This window comes from Cygnus atratus, chromosome 21 (genome assembly GCF_013377495.2).
Source record: "Cygnus atratus isolate AKBS03 ecotype Queensland, Australia chromosome 21, CAtr_DNAZoo_HiC_assembly, whole genome shotgun sequence".
In the NCBI taxonomy this organism is placed as follows: domain Eukaryota; kingdom Metazoa; phylum Chordata; class Aves; order Anseriformes; family Anatidae; genus Cygnus; species Cygnus atratus.
This window is the reverse complement of record NC_066382.1, coordinates 2,815,104-2,836,382: the sequence shown is the minus strand read 5'-3', so window position 1 is coordinate 2,836,382 and position 21,279 is coordinate 2,815,104. Positions and strand designations below refer to the sequence as shown.

Here is a 21,279-nt window from a genome sequence, read left to right as displayed (position 1 = left end):
TTTCATAGCATTAGCTTTTAATAAATATAACGTACTCCACCCTCGGAGCAGAGCAGTCCTCAGGTTCCAGCAGAAAAAGTGGTTGTTTTAAGCATTTAAATTACATTACAGTAGGGACTTTAAAATAAGCAGCGACTTGTACTGTAGACAGCTATCAGAATCAGCCTGGCAAAGTATGTGTAAGCTAACCTAGTGTGGTTACAAAGCCTGGGCTTTGGGGGCTGTTAGCCTGGTGTTCCTGTACATATTTTTGTTATTTGCACTACAATGGTGCTTTCTGATGTCAGCAAACAGGACAGCACCACAGCACTGGCTGCTGTATAAATACACGCAGTAGGAAGCACAGCCTCTTTATAAACAAAAAGCTTTATAAATTTCAGCAGAGAAAAAAGGGAAGAACCTCGGAGAATAAAGCCTATTCTCATTAGGCAAGCAGCTAACACCGGCCCCGGTTCAGCGCTGCACTTCAGCAAGCCCAAGCACTCTGCCGGGTCCAAGCCTACAGCTGTGGCTCGGTGCCATTCTTTTTCTATTTCCCAGGTTCCAGTTCAGTGCTACCCATTTTCTTCCACCAGTAACAGTACTCTGCGGCTTTCTGCAGGTATTGACGAACCATCCCCACCGGCCCCAGGCGCCCTCCTTCCTCCTGACAGCCTCTGCGCGGTTGCTGTTGATGCAGATACCCAGCCCTAGGCCCTGGTCTTAGAAATCCCCATTTTCAGAACGTTGTTACAGATTTAGCTGGTTGAATCAAGCTAAAACTTGGCCTTTATTTCCGAGCTCCTCCACGAACAGCAGACCAAGACTTCTGCAATGCTTACAGCACCGAAACCTCCAAGAGACCACGCCGAGTGCCATGAAAGCTGGAAGGAACCACGACCCATCACAGCATGGTAAAGTCAGAGTCACCGTTCTCGGTTCTGTTCGCTGTCTCAAAGGACTAAGAAAAATCCCAGCATCTTCTGAACAAAACCTCTTCACCTGCTTTTCACTTTTTTTTTTTTTTAGGAAAGCCTTTATCAAAAAGGTTTATTCTCCTACCACTGCACTCATCGCAAGCTTCACATTCACGCCAGCATTGCTCACGGGACAGAATAATTCACGTGGAAACTGGCTAAAATCCAGCGAAACGCTGAGACTTGGTGACTTCAGCAGGCTCAGTGCCAGGCAGAGCTGCCACCGACCTCGCCACACAGCCTCGGCACGAAAGCAGAGCGGGCAGCAGCAGGAGAGGAGGGTCACAAAGCCGAGCCACGGGCCGTGACGTGCCTTGCGTTCATTTCTCGGTCAGCCGTGCCTCTTTCCTTCACACGGAGCAGCTGCCCGAGCGTGACCTTAAGACAACTTTGACTATTATGCAATCCTTCCCTCCTAGCCTACAGACCAGCAAACGTGGCCAAAAAGGGCACAGGGAAAAAAAAAAACTCTTTCAAAGGATCCCATTTGTTGCTCCATCTGTTCAAACACACTCGCCATCCAAAAGATATTTTCAGTAAATATGCCATAGGCATTTGCAAATCCGTATATGGTACATTACCGTGGAAGCCCCGATCCTTTTTAACCTCGTGTCCTAGTAAACTGCTGCCTTTTTTTCAGGCTAACTGTACCTCAGATGCCTCCAAACATCTACGAACTGACAAAGCCATGAGATAAGGGACGGGGGAGACAGAGAGGGTTAATGCTGGAAGGACAAATCTTCAGGAAGCCCAGCTTTGTTGGTTCTCCCTTCACGGAACTTCTTCCAGAGCTTCGATCATCGCATTTGCCTCGACATCCCTTGTCCAGTTCTTGTCCACACACCCGCTCTGGAGGTAGCGATCCCTCTGCCACAGAGCTGCCAAAATCATTCTCCTAACCCGCTGTTTTTAGTGCATGCCCCCCCTGCACGTTAGGCCACTGGCTCCGTATTTACTAATGGAAATGTGAACCACTTGCCTTCGTTTTATTCTGTTTTAAGACGGCCGATCTCCTCCCTGTAACCGACCTACGATACCATCCTGTCACCTGCTATGGAGGCGGGCATCTGCTCGTGCTGCTCTTTAGTCTTGAGAGGAAAAACCACCAGCAAAAACACCTCATTAAACTCTCTGCTGCAGTAACTACCAAAAAAAAAAAACTCCAAACCCTGACTATCACACAGCATGGCAGAGTCCATCCAAAAGGCAGAATCCTACCTGCAAGACACTTTTGCCCCGAGTGCTGCCCTGTCCCTGAAGGAGCACGCAAACAGCTCAGCCCCAAGGGTTGGGCTTTGCTAGCGCGGAGCCTGGAACTGCTGCAGCATCGGATGGATGGAGAGCAGGCAGCAATAAGGCTTCCACGTTTTTGTCCAATGTTCCTTTGCTTGGGGGATTTTTACAGCTGCTTTCCCCGTTAAATTCCACGAGAGCAGAGTTCTGTGCATGTGCCACGTCAGGCAACTTTCTGTTTTCTAGGTGATGCACATCCCATGTCCAAACAGCACTTCAAGCAGCAGCCTTCTAAGCCTCATCTATAAATAGGCAACTCTTACCTCACTTCTCCCCATGAAAAATATGCTGAGATGGGTGGGTTTTTTAATGCCTTGTCTCTAAAAGCCTTCCCAATGATTAAGCTGCTCTGGATCTCCGTAACCAGACATAGCTCGATCAGGACTCCTGCTTCTCAGCTCGGACTCTTTTAAGGGTAAGGGTAAAAACAGAAATTTTAATTCCAAACCCAAACTGGATTCCTCCTGCTTTAAATCACAAGCGCTTGCTAATTTCCAATGCACTGAGTCCCAAGAAAAGTAATTCCTGTGCAAGAAACAGCTGCACCTAAAAGTACAGTTTAAAAGGAAGTTCTTTTGCTGATACCAAAGGAATGCCTAAAAAGCCACTCCTCAAAGTGCTCCCTGAAGAAGTATCACGAACAGAATATCAGTCCGCACAATGGAAAGAATGAGGGCCTGAACCTCACCCAGGAGGATGGCAGAACAGACATCCTCCTTTGGTACGGAGCACGCTTTTAAGACAGAGCTGTCCTTCCTTCGAGCCTCATGCTGGAGTCGTGGCACCCTGCATCGACCGCAGAATGAAATCTCAAAGCTAAAATACTGAGTTAAAACTTCTGGGAATGCCTGGATAATAGGCATTTAGAATCCTGTATTTCTTGAGTTAATGATAGCGCCTTACAGTGCAATAAAGAAAAGCTCTGAAAATACTAAATATTTACGAGCAGACAGATAGGCTCGTCTGTTATGGGATGTGTCACACGGATTAATTATGAATCATTTGGATCCCACACAGTTTATGCAGCTGTCAGAGTTTCAGTCATGAGAGCCCAGGCGTCACAACCCATAGCCTTATTTTTAGCCGCATTCATTATCTGTCATTTTTCAATCATCAAAGAATCAACCAAATTGCATTATACATCATCGCGAGGACACGCAGCTGTAACCTTAGAACCAGCAGTTGCAGCGGTAGGAAGTAACCTCCGCTCTCCTCCCCGGAGAGGCAAGAATCAGTCGCTGCAAGCAACGAAGGCAGCTGATGACACAGCTCCCCGTCCATAACCACGCAACACAAACAGCCCCTTCTCTAAATTTCGGCGCTGGCAGATCCTACCGCATTAGCAAGCCCGGTCCTGTAATGTCCCAGCTTAACTTCCCGGCGATGGGAATAAAAACAGGGCTACAAAGCACTTCCATGGGTCGAGTCCAAGTGGGAGCACAGTTAACCAGGCTGCATCCTACAGATGACATCATTCCTACACAAAACAGAGGCCACGGGGAAGCCTGGGCTTGCAGAACGTGGACAGGTCCATCCCAGCAAGAGTCAGTGCAGAAATCACCACTGGGAATGAGATGGCACGGAAAGACGGTTTGCTATCAAAGGGACGCTGCCAGGAAAATCGAGGTGAAAGTTCCACATTAGAGCTACTTTCTACGGCTTTGCTGATAGTGAAATATTAACGCTGCAAGGCACAGCGGCAAATTAAAATGTAACCGAAGGCAGAAGGAAATTCACCGCTCCTGCAGCTTTCTTCTCAGGCCCATTCCAAGAAGGAAAGCTGAAGGCAGGCTGGTAACCCAGCACAGGTACACGAGCACACAACTGCTCCGCGTTCACGGCACAGCTTGATAGGGCTCTGGGTGCACCTCCAGCTCCGTCCGACGGCAAGCAGCTCTGTCTTTCAAGGCTGGAAACAATTCAACACATCCACTGTTTCTGAACACCATTATTTATTGCATTATTTCAGGATCCAGGAAAGGCCGGGCCTTAATTACAACAACATGTGCAGCATTGCCGCGTCGGTTCCCGATCACTGCCTTCTCAAGGAGGCTCCACTTCTCCAGGAAAACATTTGCTTTCCTAACACAAGAAGTGCTTTTCACTCCATACTGGGCCCTGCGAGCCGCCCTGCCAAGCAGCAGCCAGCATGCCAGATTATCGCCGCGCACAGCCACCGAGCAAGGCGAGGAACCAGGGAAGGGCACAACGCTGCATTTAAACCCCACACGTTACCGTAGTCCACGTCTAAGCACCATTTACAGAACACACTGAAAAAAAAAAAAAAAAGCTGCTTTGGAGGACGTTTGCAGGCACATAAGGCAGAAATTAGATATACAATTCTCTTATGGTTAGTGGCAACTGCAGCTGTAATTACCTATTCGCAACGATCAGGAAGTCAGTTTGTAGACAAGATTACGAAAAAAAGCCCGTATTTACTATTAATGCTTGCGGAGACAGCCAAGATTGAGATTAGATTTCTTCTAATTCCCTGATTTTCAGGAGTAATTGTCACAGAGGAACAAAAGTTCGCTTGACAAGTGAGACAGGAACAGAAATCTGACTGACAGCTTGCAAGAGCCACCCTCCAGGGAGCTACTCCTACAAAAACAAAATACCGAGGTTGGCGAGATGTGAGCTAAAGAACATGAGCCTGTGGACAGGATGGAGCAAGAGAGGCTGCGCGCATCGGAGGAGATGCAGAGAAGGTCCTCACGCCGATGCTGCCCAAGTTAACAGGAGGCCAGAAGGAGATGGTCCTTGCTAACAGAGAGCACGCAGGGCCAAGCACAGAGCTGAAATGAGGTTGTTCCAATTCATATCATCACATTTTTTCCTCAAGTTATGCCATGTCCAGAATTGCTACCTAAAGCTTCAGTCCAAGAAGACCTCTTCTGGCTACTGGAATCATTCTCCGACGTGCCACCAAGCGCACAGACTCTTCGTGAAGCCATCAGCGTACAGTGGCCGCTGTACCTGCCCAGAAAACTTCCAGGCAAATTCACATGCACCTCTGAATTCAGCTCAGAAAAAAACACCTTCAAGACAGGGTTGTGTTAAAGTCCATGTGATTTGTTTGGAAAATCAGGCATGCTCTCTCTAACCTGGATTGTGGCATAAATTGAAAGTTGATCGAAATACTCGTGAAGATGCACTCAGAAGAGCCGTGGTTATCAATCGCACCTTCAGTCTGAGCACAGAGAAGCTATTTTTCACGGGAATTAGAGACAAGCCTATCACAAGGTGATGCTTTATAACGCTGGAAAGGTAAAAGATGCCAGGAACACCCTGAATACATCCAACAGGCATGGAAGGAGAACGAACTGCGATGTGGTTGTGCTGTTGTCAGCGCTGTGAAATAGTGCATCAGCTTTTTTATTATAAATCCGATTTTATTGTGGCTCGTAGCTCAGCTGTAAAAGTTTTATTGGAAGCCAAAAGCTAGTCGGAGAAGCTTGTATGTCAGTGAGGTTTACGCATAGGCCCCTGTATACAACCCACTCTGCCTAGATCTGGACCTCTGCCGCCAAAGAGCCACTGGTAAAGTTCGTGCTGAACTTTTGGAGGCTTTCAGCAAAGGGTTTAAAAGGCAAGCTTGGAATTTTCACCTCTGCAAGTACCGCTCACGCAATATAGCTCTAATAAAAAATACAAATAATAATAAAATAAAACAGATGGTGACCACCTATTATCAGCAGTTGGAGGTCTTGGCTCTATCAGAAGATTCAAGCTAGAGAAAACAATCAAATAAATAGCGGAGCTCTGACAGCCAGAATAAATGCTCGGGGAGAAAAAGCAGGGCTTTATTTACTTTTACAGCTTAGCGAACATTTTAAAGTGATATAAGGTCACACACTGAGGCTAATTTTCTTTTGAAGCTTGTACTCCTATGGTGAGCCATGAAGCCCAGCACAAATCTTGCAGATGGAATTTATAAATGTTTGTATGTAGACATTTAACAGGTAACATGCCAGGTGAGGTACGCAAACAGCACCAGAGTTACGTTCCTATTAGGTAGGACTCAGTGTAAGGCAGAGCCATAACTCCCTTTAGCTCTTATTTCACCAGATATACCTATTTACAGCTTTTTATGACAAGGGAGACCTCCCATGTATCACAGGCTGCTGTATCCCTTCCAGCGATCCCTTTTTTAAGGCCAGCAGTAATACAACTTTCATAACAGCCCCCAGTGCTATCGAAAAAAAATGGTTTGGGTTACCAATTTCTTCCATCCTGCAGTTACTGCTACCCGTGCACCCTTGCCCAAAGCTTGTCCATTAGTGCTTTTGAGGGACATAAAAATTAGGTAAGATCTATATGACCCGGCAAGCTCAACATGAATTTACAGAGCATCCACCAAGCTCGCACTTTCACCTACCCCATGGTTACTCGTTCACCTGCCAGCATCCTACGAGGTCTTCTCCAGAACTTGCCCTTTTTCAGTCTAATGGTTACAAATTTCTGTTTGCTACCCGATCAGTCCACATTCGGTTCCACGTTATCCGACTGCAGATCTGGACTGCGCACAGGCCACAGTCACCCTCCTCACAATCAGAAACTTGTTTGTGGAGTCATATTCGAGACCGCCGTTTAAATAAGAGAAGCAGAATTTACATGTCCTAAACCTAATCACCCATTTGCAGCGCTTTATCTTCCACCATCTCCATTTCCATGACAAGGCAAGAACAAATCGTTTTTCCTTCAGTTTAGAGACTAACAAGAGAATCCATCACAGGATTTACATTACAAACTCTGCTACCTGGTCAAAGATCAAGAACAGCCCAAATGTCTTAGAGATGCCCCCAGAACATTCAGCATGCCTCGGCACAGGTACGTTCTTCCTCGTACCAAGTGTCTGTAGCAGTGGGAAGGAGCACATACGCTGTCTCAACAAATCCATCACCCTTTATTGAGGCTGCACCACAAAAACATAGAGCTAGAATTTCTAAGCCTGCTGTAGGGTATGTGTCCCTGTCACTTGAGGGTGAAGGAGAAAAATTTATGAATAGACATTTTCAAAGACCTTATTTTGAAAACAAACAGTTTGTATAGTTGTTTCCCAAACTGTGTTTTCACAATCCCGAACAACAACAAGTCAACGCATGAACATTACTACAGCAGCATGCCAATACTAACAAATTGCCACATAAGAAATCCATGTCAACAAACAATATCCACATTCCATCGTGGATAAAACACAACAGAAAGGCTCCAGGTCTCATGGATAAGAAGAAGTCTACATGGCGTGTAAGGGGACGCTCAGGATGATGATGTATTTGACCAAACGCTACGTTGGCACCTCAATCGCAGCGTTATTTTAGGGTCAGGTCCGTATTAGTATTCCACGGACCTGCTCTCTTCTACTGGCAAGGCATTTAAATATCTAAAAATTGTCTTGCCAGTGACAGATGTGAGTACAAAGAGAAGCAATTTACTACAAAGGGATTAATACATTTTTGGAAGTTACTGTCTGGCAAGCTGTCAAACGGCTCTTTATTGGTTTATTTTATTACGACCATAGATAAGCCTGGTGGCACGCAAACCCACGCTCGTGTGGGGACCACGGTGATGTGAAGGAGCCCCCAGTCCCGAGGCCAGTCTCGGGGGGTCGGGGCCGCTTCCAGGGGGCTCCGTCCCTCACCGCCGGGCTCTCCTCAGCTCCTCGCCCCGCCGGGAGGCCGCGGGCCGGGCCCGGCTGGGTGGCACCGCGCCGGGCTGCCAGGGCGGGGAAAAGCCGGAGCCTCGGTGGGGCTGAGGAAGGGCGAGGAGGAGGAGAAGGAGGAGGAAGAGGAGAAGGAGGCGACCCCAGCGCCGGGCCGGCCGGGCCGCCATGTTAGCGGCGGCACCCGCCGCGTCCCCCCCCCCGGGGCCTAGCGCCGAGCGGGCGCCGCAGTGCGCGGCATGGGGCGGCCGGGCCGGGCCGGGCCGAGCCGGGCCAGACCCAACCCGGCCGGGGCTCGGATCCCCCCCCCGGCCCCAGCTGAAGCCCCGCAGAGGAGGCGCCCTCCCGAGCAGGTGCTCGCTCCCTCTCCCCCAGCCCGGGGGGCAGAGGGAGGTTTAAAGCCCCGGCTGTCAGCAGCGAGGGGAGAAAAGGGAGGAAAGGCGGAGCAGAAATCGCCTGTCGCGACACGCGACACGCACCGCGACACACGCACACACACCCCACAGGCCTTATCCTCGCTGTCCACTCACCCGAAATCCTGGTCCATGGATTTGAAGAAGAATTTGTAGCTGTGCACCGGCCGGTTGCTGAGGACATTTTTAAAATCGGCCAAAGTGACTTTTTCCGGAGGGACGGGCAGCTTCACCAGATAAGGGGTTTCCTCTTCGTCTATGTGGTAGATTATTTTAGTCTCCGCCATGGGGAGAGGGCGGCAGGAGGAGGAGGAGGAGGAGGAGGAGGAGGAGGGCTGCGGGGAGCCGGCCGGGGGCCCCGCCGCCTCTCGGCTCCGCTCAGCGCCTGCAGCCCGCGGACAGGAAGGGAGCTGCGAGCTCCGGGGCCGGGGTTTGGCTCCCTGCACTGCTCTCTAGCTGCCCGAGCCGGGAACGGCAGCCCTCCGCCGCCCGCCCCGCCGGCATCCTCCCCGCCGGCCGCCGCTCGCCGCGCCGGGCAAGCGAGGGCCGGGGGGCGGCGGGGGGCGAGGGGCTGCGGGCAGGCCGCCTTCCTCCTTCTCCTCCTCCTCCTCCTCTTCTTCTTCCTCTTCTTCTTCCTCCTCCTTCTCCTTCTTCTCCTTCTCCTGCCCGCGGGCAGCCCGGCTCTCGCACGCCGCCCCCCGGCAGCTCGCCGCCCCCCTCAGCCCTCCTCAGGGGAACGGCCACGAAAGCCGTCGCGGGGTTTTTTGTTTATATTTTTTATTCTCCCCTCCTTATTTTTTTTTTTCCCGAATACAAACTGCCTGCGTGTCGGTTTGGGGACTTTTGATGCAGGTGGTGATTTGTTGGAGTATGACACACAGACATGAGAGCCCCTGTGTAAGGCCTTTGGCCTCATAAAAGCACATAGTGTCCCTCTAAGTGCCCCCCAAGGGCTATATAAACACCTCTTTCCTTATTTTTTGCCTCTAGGAGTTAGTAAATGCTTTCCAGGTACATCCCCTAGCCAAGGTGGCCAGTACCATCACCCACATGGCAGCACGAAAGGTCAGGTATGTTACCACATAGATATATATGTTACCACACACATATTCAGTACTAAAGCTTTATGTTCTAACTCAGCACTCTTTACAAGATGTGATGGGCTTCTTTCCGTTGCATTTATGAGAGATGGGCAAGATTTATGCAGCTGACACTACTCGCAGCAGTGTAACGGCAGGCAGACTCCCCTGGTTCAGGTATCTCAAAAGCTGGGCTCCCTCCCCCCAGCAGCCCTTTGCATTTCGTCAGAGCCGAGCTGGGTTCCGTTTAAGCGATGAGCTCATGGATTCTCTGCAGATCACAAAATTTTCCAGTGCAGTTGGCGTCTCTGGAGCTTATGCTAATAAGAAAGCAGAGACAGATTCGTGGCTTGGAAAAAAATTGCTTTCAATAGCTGCTTCAACAGAAGCCTGTTGGGCACAGAGCCCATTGAGGTGCTTGGCACAGAGCAAGCTTTAGACCTATCATCTCCTAAATTTCACAGAACAGCAGAAGAATCACCGTTCACTGCTGCTATATGAAATATATGTGCTTTGGAGCACATGGTCCAGAGAAAAATCTTTTGAGAGCCATGTTTTGCAGTTGATGTGTTTGGGACAAGTCCACCTTTCTTTCTAAAAATCCCAAAAAATGACAGCCAGGGAATGAAGATTTCAGAACAGTAGGCTCAGGTTTCAAGAAATCTGCTCATCACAGAATACTTTTTCAGGAAAATCCCAAGCTAATTACATTCCCTCTTTTTCCCTTTCAGAGAAAGAGGACATCCACTTCTCAGAATATCCAGCTGCTTTCTGTGAAGGGGTAAATCACAGCTCAGTGATTGAATTACCGGTGGCACTGGAATGTTTTTCTGCCAGCACAAAACAGAGGAGCCAATTGCATCAGAGGTGCCAAAAGGTCCGTTAACATTATTGCTGCCTATTATTTCCAAGTTTCTGAATGCTTAATTCACTACCAGTTCCTGGCTCTCACCAACTTCAAGCAAGAATGATGTGTCCCATTGCCTTAAACTGTTGCAAATTCTCCCCTGTATCTCACATTACACCTGTTGTTCTGGATGTATAATTATTCCTGACCATGCTTGTCAAAAACAAAGTGATGCTCTTAAAGGTTTGGAGATCAGCAAAGAAACGTCCTGATTTCCTGTGTTCCTGTTTATAAAGTTATTTAAGTGGAAACGCATGTGTTATGAACATTAAAAAAATGAACATGGTGTTTGGATTCAAATAATCAACACAGCATTGCTGTAATGTATACTGTCAACTCTGTTACCTACAGTAATGGGGGATAGTGGAATTATCTGGATAAAGCAAAAAACAGAGTTAACAAAGCATTTATGAAGGAAGCTGTAAGAATCCATATTGAGAATAATAAAGGAAGAAAAAAAAACGAAACAGGTTGGTGGCACTGTTGACTGTCAATGCAAAAATCCCTTAAGAAATACTGACCAGGAATAAGACATCCATATGGCACACCAACACAGGAGTACTGCTACATTGCCTCCAGAGCCGAACCCTCCTATGCAGAACCAGACCTGTGAGCCTCTCTACCAAAGGCATGGCTAATCCACAACTCAATGAGATTTAATAATACTTAGAAAACAAAACATCAACTATCTGCCATCATTTCTGGTACAGCAATTACAAAATTGCAGTCACTGGATTTCTTCTACTCTAGTGATTTGTTTATTTGCTGACATTCATGCTCATCCCTGCTGAACTTAAATGCCTGTACGATCATCAAACAAGGTATGATAAACAGCAAAGTAAAGGTATGGCCTTAATCTTCATCATGTAACTAGTAATTAGGTACTCTCTCAAGTCAGGAATGGACAACTTTTACCACACACGAGAGTCTCTGAGCAAGAATGGGAAAGGCTCCCTTTGGCAGGACTAGATGACAGCTCTGGTACAAGCTATATTTTCTGAGATACTGAGCTTTATGTAGTTTTTGCTGTACAAAACCCAGGCAAAGTATTAACATCCAACCCTTTGGTCTTTTCAGTTCATACTTAATGACCTCCTGAATTCCTCAGAGATCCAGGTGGTATCCACACACAGACTAAATCTGCAAAGAGCTCTCCTCTTGCTCTGTTGGCTTTGCTTTCACTTTTGACAACTGAAAATATAATGAGTTGGATAATTGTCAGATGACTACCTTGGAACAGCCATGATGAGGCTGAATCTATGACTCACAAAAAGCTTTCCAGGTCCCCATAAAGCACAGAAGAGATAACCCACTTTCATGTTACAGTCAAACCACAAGCTAATCCAATTAAAGAGTGTACATAGGAATGCAGAATACGCCACCTTAGCAAACCACCGGCCCATCAGGGCTAATATCTTGCTTCTTGCAGAGTTTAGTGCTTAACACTTCAGTGGAAAATAAATATAAGGCATAAAATCTCTTGCTATTACTGCTGTGCTCTCCGTGACAGAGCAAATAGTCTTGCTGACCCCTGCAGGGAGCAGATAGTGTCCTGAGGCATAAAAGCTGCTCGCCCTTTTCTTCATTTATATAGCAGTGCACTTCATTACCACACAGAGAATAACCAAGCCTCTTTAAAAAGCTGTCCTTTGAATTACAGCGATGGTGGTTGCTTGTCTCAGTGAATTCAAAAAACTCATCACACTCTGGGTGCTTGGCAAATAAGCGTTTGTTTAAAGAGATAGGACAGAAAGAAAAGCAAAGCTCTGAGCACTCCGACACTCGCCAAAGCTGTGACTTGGAGCCACTCTGAGATTTCGTGGGTATTTTTTAACCACCTGGAAGACAGTCTTTGTAATGTCATGTTGATTTGGATAGCCAGCCCTGGAAAACGAAGGCTTCTGTTTTGTTGCAGCAATACAGCACGATCAGCGCGCTGAGCACCACTGCACGCTTCCCGTCATTTACTGCCAGCTATCCACACCCCCGTGGGACTGGTGGCACCTGCAAGGAGGCCAGCAGAATGGATTTATCCAGACCTAAACCGATGACACCCATTAGCCAGGGAAGATTCCTTCCAGACTGGCATCACAGTAGTGACCTGGAGACACAAAATACAGGTTGCCAAAGTGGTGGGACTAAGCAGTAGGACTAATCCTTATATTCCCCCAGTAATTTCTCCAAAGTCACCACTGTTTAAAAATAAAAGGGGAAAGGGATTTTGAACTTACTGAAGGGGTGTGTTGCTGTCTGAATGAACCAGACAGGAATTGTTCACCAACCTATTCCTTCTTCTCAGAGATACTAAATTTCCCTGTTTAAACACTGAGCACTTATATGAAGACTTTCAGCACATTTTAAAAGGCAAGTTATACAGCTACTCTTCATTTTTGGGGTAGGGATTCCACCTCACTATACCCACTCACACAGGCAAAACTAGCATCGATGCAAAATCAGAACTAAACAGAAATGCTACTCAAAGAGAAAAAGAAGCAGAAAGATAAAACCGCAACCAAACAGGTCCGAAGCACTTAAAATTAAGATGCTGTAGGCTGGCTCCCAACCCGGTATACATCAGCAGGACGCAATGCAAGTCGGTTTACTCAGGGATCCGGTCTCGGGCACAGTCAGGTCACCGCAGGGCTTGGTCCTGATGCAATTTACAAGTGAATAAAGACACGAACCGCTAGAGGGAGGCAAAAGACTTGCAGTATGGCATCTGCTCTAGCCTCCTGGGCAAAGCTCCCCGGGGCTTTCCTTGTCACTGGATTCAAATACAAATACATCAGGGAGTGAAATGACAGTGAGTATTTTCAACAGCATTTCCAAGAACTCCTTTTACTAAGGAACGTGCGTGTTACAGAGGGATGTTGCCCTCCAGGTCTGTAGGAATGAGGGACAGTGTACTTAGGGGAGAGGAAGGACAGAGGACAACATTCGTGTTGGTGCTCTACAAGGATGGCTAAAAAGAAACAAGATTGTAATGGAAACCAACATTGTTAGCAGATGCACATAACTTTGGGGATTCACAGGAATGAAGAGCATCTCCTCCAGTTTCAGTCTTTCTTTTTCATCCAACTTGGTTCTATTGATGGCTATTCAGTTACGGCTACTGAAGGTCTGATGCATCTCAGTTCCTTTAGGGTGGACCATAGAGGTGGAAGAATTAGCAGACCAAATGAAATTATGTTCCTGTCTGTTCGAGGTCTCCCAGGAACAGGAAAAACTCAAGTGAAAATCAGGTGCTCACACAGAACAGCATCAGCCTGTCTTACAACTCTCTCCCTACTCTTGCTGCAGAAATGTTAGTGCTTCTGTCTTGGAACACAACTTTAAAGCGACAATCACAACAGTGGAGATGAGGCTACAAAGATGTGAAAGGTTATTGAAAAAGGCAACAGATTGAGCACATCAAAGCGCTGAATGACAGCAAGCTGCTTTTGATAGCATCTCTTTCACCATCACATTTGCTGTGGATTGGGGCTTCAAAGGGAAATTTTCATGAGACCCTCTGGTGTCTGCACAAAAAGCCGTGACTGCAAAGGGAAGAAGTGACGCCTTCCATGAGAGACCCAAGGGTGTTGCTGAACCACACACACAAAACACCACGGGTTAGAAAACTCAGTGCTCCCACACCTTCTCTGGAGTCTTCCTAGTTGCAATCCTGCAGAATCAGTCGCTATTGCACACGTACCCTTTCGTCAGCCCCAAGCACTTCCAAATGTTTTCATGCAGAGCACATCTCATCGATGTGTTTAAGGGTTCACCCCAGATCCTGCTCATCATGACTCAATGTTTTCTTTCCTTGACCATTTTCTGGTTCTCCTACCTCTTCTTAACAGCTGCAGTGCCTTTTATTATTATTATTTCATTAAAAAGAGGGATTTTTTCCTGCAACCTTTGTCTTCAGAGCAGCTGATGTGCAGAGGGCAACATGTGTTTAGAAACTTGACCTCTAAGGAACAATGGAGATTTTTGCTTAGGAATGCTATTCAGACCATTGTCCTACTTCTCTCAGGTCCCCAGTGTTTCTCCTTCCCCTCAGAAATGTGCTCTGTTAATGCCTAGCAAGTCCCTCTCCACTGGTATGGCTCTCCCCAGACTGGGAGGCAGAAAGGAAATGGGGACAATCTGGATTTCATTTCAGACAAGTTGAAGACAATGAAAATATTTAATTTCAGTGGTCTGCAGAGCAGGCCCTGCGGTCGCTAAATGAGCTTTTCCTTGTTCCCAGCTGCTTTCCTGGAAAATCAGCCCCATTGCCTACAGAGAGAGAAAAGTAAAAAGATGCCCCAGCAACAAAATGCCCAACAGTGGCTGGCCTGGAGCCAGCCAGCAGAGACCCAGCATCCCAGCAGAAAGGAACAGGGCTTTGAGCATTAGTGACACCCAGGAGCAGCCAGGCCTGTGCACTAAGCCCCCACTCTTCATAATAACTAATTGCAGCTGCCTTTTTTGCCTTTTTCTCCCCGATCTGTGTAGATGCTGGAGGAAACGAGGCATTGGTATGTGCATGGAGTCAGTCACAAATAAACAGGCCTGCAAACGCCGAATCTCTATTCTTGAAGACCTCAAAAAACTCCACTCAAGCTCCCTATTCCCCCAGCAAAGAACAAACACAGAAATCCAACCCAACGTGTGTCACCTCAATCCAGCAGAATGCTGCCATCCCCAGCTCCCAGCACTCATGAGATAATTTTATTTTTTTTTTTTGTGGCATGGTGCTCTACTTCAACGGTGGTGTTTAAGGAAAAAAAAAAAAAGTAAATTTAAATCTTAGAAAAATGCTGTTGAGTCAGATGTTCCCAGTGGGACTGGCACCAGTTCCAGGATGATCTCACTCTGCCCAAAGTATCTTTTTTTCAGGAGCTCTCACTTGTCTTCCCCTCACAGTGAAGAATCTGACTTACAGGTTATAATCATGACCACTGAAGTCCCACAACAGTCCCAGGAAGGGTTGTTTGGATGAGACCTTGAGACCTTTATTGTATGTGGCCCCTGTCTCCACCTGCTCAAGAATTCTTGTCATTCATTCTCAGCAAATGAATAGCCCAAGCAGAAGGAACTACTTCCCCTCCCCTTCTCATTGCTTTCAGCTCTCAACCCTTTTAACCTGTTTGTTGTTTTTTTTCAGGGGTTCTGTCTGTTATTTTTTTTGTTCTTTCTCCCCCCCAGTTATCTGAGAAAGCACAAGGAGCCATCGCAGCGTGATTCACCCTAATCACAGAGCATTACTGAAGAGATGCTATGAAACGGCGTGAGACTGGCTGTAGGATGATTCCAACGAGGTATGAGAGCAGATAATACTTTTACTAGAGCCAATCTAGTCAATAATCTTCATTTGCCACTTTTCAGTTTCATATCCTGCTTTGATCCTTCAGATTCTTGCACCTGCACTGTCCATCCACGCAGCAATACAAGTTGTTTCCACCGGTGTCCCTGGAAGAACTCTGTCACACCAGCTGGGATTGTACTCAGCGGGTGGCAGCCCTCCAAGAACAGAAAGCACAGCAGGAACTTCGCAAGGTGTTACTTCTGCAGGGAGAGGAATTTGGGCTGGGAGAGAACCATAAAACTGTGCCGTTAACTATTCCAGCAGGATATGTTATCTTCCCTTCTGGTCCTGCAGAATTATGTACCACGAGGGAGCTGCCAGCCTTCGTCTCCGTGATAAATGGTTTAAACTCCATGTACAGCCGCAGAACTGTTCATTATACGCTTTTGCAGAGCTAGAATTTGTCTGTGGGCCCCATGACCAAGTCAAAAGATGATGTCCCATGTGGAAACCATACTGAAATCACTGGAATAACTTACTGTATCAGATCTGCACTTTGTCAAACACTAGGATGCTCTGAGATTAAACATGTTATTGGGAAGAATTAGCTAATGCTGGTGATAGCTTAGACAGCATCTCAAAAGAGCATAAAGAAATAAAATCACCCTTAACTTGAAACTCTATTATATTCTCCTTTATTTCTTAAATGTTAGGAGAGTTACACAACAATGATAAATGGCAGAAGTTAAGTAACAGTAATAATGGAAATTAATTCTGAGGCAATAAAGAATGAAACAAATTCTATGGACCGAGTCTTCCTCTCAGTCTTGAGGGGAAGCATTGTGCACACAAAGCAGAAAGGAAGGGGCTCTACTTCTACCCCTTTATGCCAGTGGCCTTCTGTATCTCTTCTGGCAAACCAGTATCACATTTTGTGACTGTTTCCTCACTTCTACTCCCCCCTGCTTCTCAGTCATAGGCTCTTTATCTTCACCGAGTACCAGAAATACAAAATTGCACTGGAGCTTCCTCTATTTGTATCAGCCAAATAAACTCAAAGGGCTCATGTGCAGCAGCACTTTGTATCACAAACATGGTTTAGAACAAATCTGCTGAGTGCCCCCACTTAGCACTCGTTGGTTTGTGTTATGAACCAGCCTTAAATGCACGAGCTGCGTTTATTTCAAAGGAAATTACACTGAAAAAGCATTTTCCAGCTACAGTGTCTTCAGTCCGGAGGATGAGACTGGCTGAAGTCAAAAGCAGCCTTCCCCACCTGAAACACACAGGGTGCGGGTGTCAGGTTCTCCGAACTGCTGCTCTACTCTCAGGCCTTTTCCTACGGGGCTGCTGTACGTAGAGCCTGACACAGTGACTGGGATCACAGTGGAGGGAACACCACTTGCTTCCCTCGGTGAAGTCACGTATGGCGCTGCTGCGGGCACCCTGGGCACTGCACCTACCTGTCCCACCTGTAGGGTATCCCATGGCACTTGGAAGTTTCCCATTTACAAGAACATTCCCCCTTTAAACCACCACTTTGAATTACTAAGAGGCAGGTGTATAATTAATTTTACCTTAAAAAAAATCATGGTTTACATAATCCCTATTCTTTAAGCATTTGTACAGTGACTGTTCAGCTACACAAATGCATGAGCTTCCATTCCAATTAAACTCCCTAACTCTTCAATTAAAACCTCATCGGCTCATGTAAAGCAATATTTTTCCCCAGACTCTCCAGAATGGGCTCTCCACACTTCTGCTCATTTTTCCAAGTCACTGGTCCCATGCAGGTGCTTTACTCTTTCATCTGTACTCATTTTCCTTCCTCCAGATAAGCATCCCTTCTATTTACGTCCAATTAAGATCACGGCAATGTCATCTTCACTAAGCTAAGCCTACAATTTGCATACATGAACTCTCTCCTGCAAATTACCATATAATGATAAAAGAGGGAAAGAATATTATTATAGGTTATAGCTTTCTTACAGTGATTAAAAACCATATTTTGTTGCTTATGAACGAAGTTCACAGAAGACAAATTGAGTAGCAAAGCCAAAACAAACACGAACGCTGGTGTGAAAAAAACACCTGCACTGCAGTTTTCCTATCTAGATATATGAAATCATAAGAAAACCATAACAATTTAACTGCTCCAAATACAAAAACACAAGGCTCAAAAAATATCAATTCCCAAAACTGAAATAAAACCTAAAATAAAGGACCATTTTCTTTATGAAGAAAGCTTTTTGAAATCTCTTCCTTCAAAGAACTGAGTCAGTCTGAGCCCAGCTGGCATTTAGCACAACCCCTTCTAAGGTCACTGCTGTACACCCTTGCCTTGTTCCACAACAAGGGCTTACAGTGCCTAAAATTCAAAAACCCTACAAGAGACTTTCGACTCTCTGCCTTCACTGAGCCAGAGAAGTAATTGGTATTAAAAAAAAAAAAAAAAGGAAGAAAAAGAAAGAAATATTAGGGGTTAACAAAGCCTGCCAAGAGCCTGCAAAGCGACAGGGAAAGATGTTCATCAAGATGCAACATTCCACGAGTACAGTGGAACACTACTTTGAATAACTCAGGTAAAACACCTTTATCATTCTCAAAGGACTATACAAATATTTAAACGTTGTTTCTCCATGAGAGGCACGTTAACGTCCCATATTAGAGAGAGAAAGGTTGAGATGAGAGATGGGAGAGAGAAAACCAACCCATCTACAATCACACTGCGTCTCTGGCAGAGTGGGAACAGAAAAGAGCCCTGTCCCTAGTCTAGTGGTTAATTGCAAGTCCAGCCTTCTAATTTTCATGTGCAAGATCACAAAATCATTTAGGTTGCAGAGCACCTCCAGGATCATCAAGTTCAACCATCAGCCTGACCTACCGAGTCCCACCACCAAAACGTGTCCCTTAGTGCATGCAGGGCTTCCTTGCACAAGAATTTACCCAACACTGCTGTGCTGCTCCAAGATGAAAGTCAAATAAAATGCCAAATGCACACTGATGGGGAGGCTTCCTCTACCTTACAAGCTCTTCACTTCTAAGGCAGAACCATCCTTTACAGCTGATTTCTTCTCTCAGTGACCTCCCCTGTGTACAGCCTCCTTTAGAAGGTTCTGACACTAGATCAGCACACAAACTTCATGCCAATGCCAACGACTGGCAGAATACAAAGTGCACATGTAAAAAAAACAACTCTGCAGTTGAGCGTTCGGTTTTCTCTGTCTTTTTTTTCAGCAGTTTGAAAACACACAAGTGGTTATCCAGCAGTCATGCCTGGATCTCTTTCAGCCAGAATTTTAACTCAGTAAATTACACGCTAGATGTGGCAGGCTGCTTTTGAAAACCACTGTTATGATCCTCAGCCCAATCACACAACATGTGCCTCTCCTGAAGAAAAAATGGCCGTAATCTCAGATTGGTCTCCTATTTTGGTCAGTCTAGGATTATCCTGGCACATACGACCATTACCCAAATTCGAGCTTTTGATCAAAGCAAGGATGAACTCATAAAGCCCTTCCTAGTGCTTGTTTCAGAGAACATATTAATTTCTCTCCCCTTAAGCTATTTTGCAGCCTAGAAGTCAAATAAAATATTTAAATGCCTCCGGAGTTTATGAGTAACCCCACTTTGAGCTGGTGTCTCTGTGAGCTACGCTAAGCAATTTGAACGGGCAAGTAAAGATCTCCAACCTTTGACTCACAGACATGAAAGGGAGGGAGAAAGACATTAATGGCAATTACTTGAGACTGTGCCACCCTGATGGAATAACCAGCGCAGACTTACGCACCTGCAGGAATGCAGCTGGGGTTTCAGACAGGTCCAGCCAAAGGCAACCTCAGAATGGCTGTCTGCTCTGGGGGAAGGGCAGGCAAACAGGGACCTGGGCCGACTCCGTGCCCTCCTCGCCACCAGTCGTGGGTCTGCCCACCCTGAGCACCTCCATACAGGTGTGTCTTAAGTGAAGGGAGAGGCAGAACTCTCAGAAATTGTCTAGAGAACAGCAGGAGGGCTGTGCAAACTGTAAGAAGACAAGGAACTGCACAGCTGTAGCACAGGCTCACCTCCACTTGTACTATTTTCATATTATTAAGATTCTGTAATATTTGAAGGCATTAAAAGTAAGGGTCCCCAATATATTTGCCCTTTAAAATAGTCCTCACTAGCAGAGAGAAGTGGGAACGTCTATAAAGATTGACACGGTCCATTTCCCACCCCTGTAAAGTGTGTGCACAGAAGTACTCACATCCTAGCTTCTGAACAGACATTATAGCTCTTCTGCTATGTAGGAAGCCTCGCCCACACTTTTGGCAGAGCTAGGGGGCTAAGCTCAGCTTCAGTGTAAGTAGCTGCAACTCGGCAGCACCACACTCCTTTGCTGGTGATGAGGTAGCTGTGATCCAAGGAAAGACCTCAGTGTTCCCCATCCCCAGGGAGAAATCCTTGCCGGGATACCAGCTGCAAGCAGAGCACTGCTTCAAGTCCAAAACCACACCTCACCCTCACAGCAGCTCCACACAAGCTCCTCTTCACACTTCCACCACTCGCAACGTCCTGGAGACCCCACCCCAGTTCCATTCACTCACCGAGCCCACACGCAATCCCTTCCTCTGCCATTCCCTTCAGACCACCAAAGAGGAGGCTGGCAATCCTTGGCCACCTACACCCTTACACAGGAACACGAGCCACTGCCATCATGCCCACAAAGGCAGGAAACACCTTATTTTCACCTGTGCCCCAGTTTGGGAACGGTGCTGCAGCATATCCCAAGCAGTCAGAGTAGCTGTGTAGAGTGGTTAATATTTTCTGGTGTTCCTGATGCTTTACCTTGCTTGGATTTTAACACTAAATTATTCACTTGCAAACTTTCGGACATCCCACCTGCTCACATGTAGAGCTCCCCTTTGAGCCCACAGCCCCACTATCTCAGGCATCTGCTCCCCAAAACGATGGCAAAACTCACAAGAATGGACTCTTATCCCTCCTCAGCTCCCCTTTGGGGACTGTGGCCCATGAACGTGCCTGACAGGCTATGGTGGAATGTGTTGTTACTCTTGTTCCTCACGGTCGGCTCGTGGGAAGCCGTTCTTTTTATCGGTCTGTCTACCTGTGCTGTGATCATACCTTCGGTTTGATGTGCACACAAGCTCTGTGTGGGCAGGATCCACCCCAGGACTGCAGGAAAATCACACTCCAGATTCCACACAGGAGTTTAGCCCTCTCCATATCATTTCTGGATCTGATCTAACTGACACTGGCATTACAGCACTGTAACTCCATCAGCTTCAGCTGAAAGTGTCTGCTCGTGCCAAGTTTGATTTGGTTTGCACTGAAACAAAAACAAATCAACAAACAAGCTTAGAGTGAGAAATACAAAATTAGGCTTCTAGAGCTCTTTGGAGCTGATCCCAACACTACCTTGGTGGCAAGAAACTAGATCTGTGTGTCTCCCTTTCCCCTGTAAAATGAGGATATTGACATTTCCCCATTCGTAAATTGAAGTATTTACATTGTCGTTTGTGAAGGGCTGAATTAGTCTCTTTTTATTTCACCTGGAACACGTAAAGTGCTAAGTGACAGTATTGTTTCTCCTGATTTCCACCAGCATATGAGAGATCACAATCAGGCTTTGCTATTCCTTTTTTAATGAATGCACTGCACAGAAAAATGCCTGACATAATGATGGCTCAAGAA

The 21,279-nt window shown here is 46.6% G+C and overlaps 1 protein-coding gene across 2 annotated transcripts in view; it reads right to left on the bottom strand.

Annotated features, from left to right (window-relative positions):
* The window catches only part of DVL1 (dishevelled segment polarity protein 1), an 83,945-nt gene extending 75,201 nt beyond the window's left edge, over positions 1–8,744 (bottom strand). Inside the window, exon 1 of one of the 2 annotated variants that reach the window (XM_035557635.2) lies at positions 8,442–8,744. In XM_035557635.2, the coding sequence (XP_035413528.1) occupies positions 8,442–8,611 (170 nt within the window). In that variant the 5' untranslated portion in view covers positions 8,612–8,744. The remainder of the gene's footprint in view (positions 1–8,441) is intronic. The other variant, XM_035557636.2, reaches the window with a different exon arrangement.
* Positions 8,745–21,279: the final 12,535 nt, after the last annotated feature.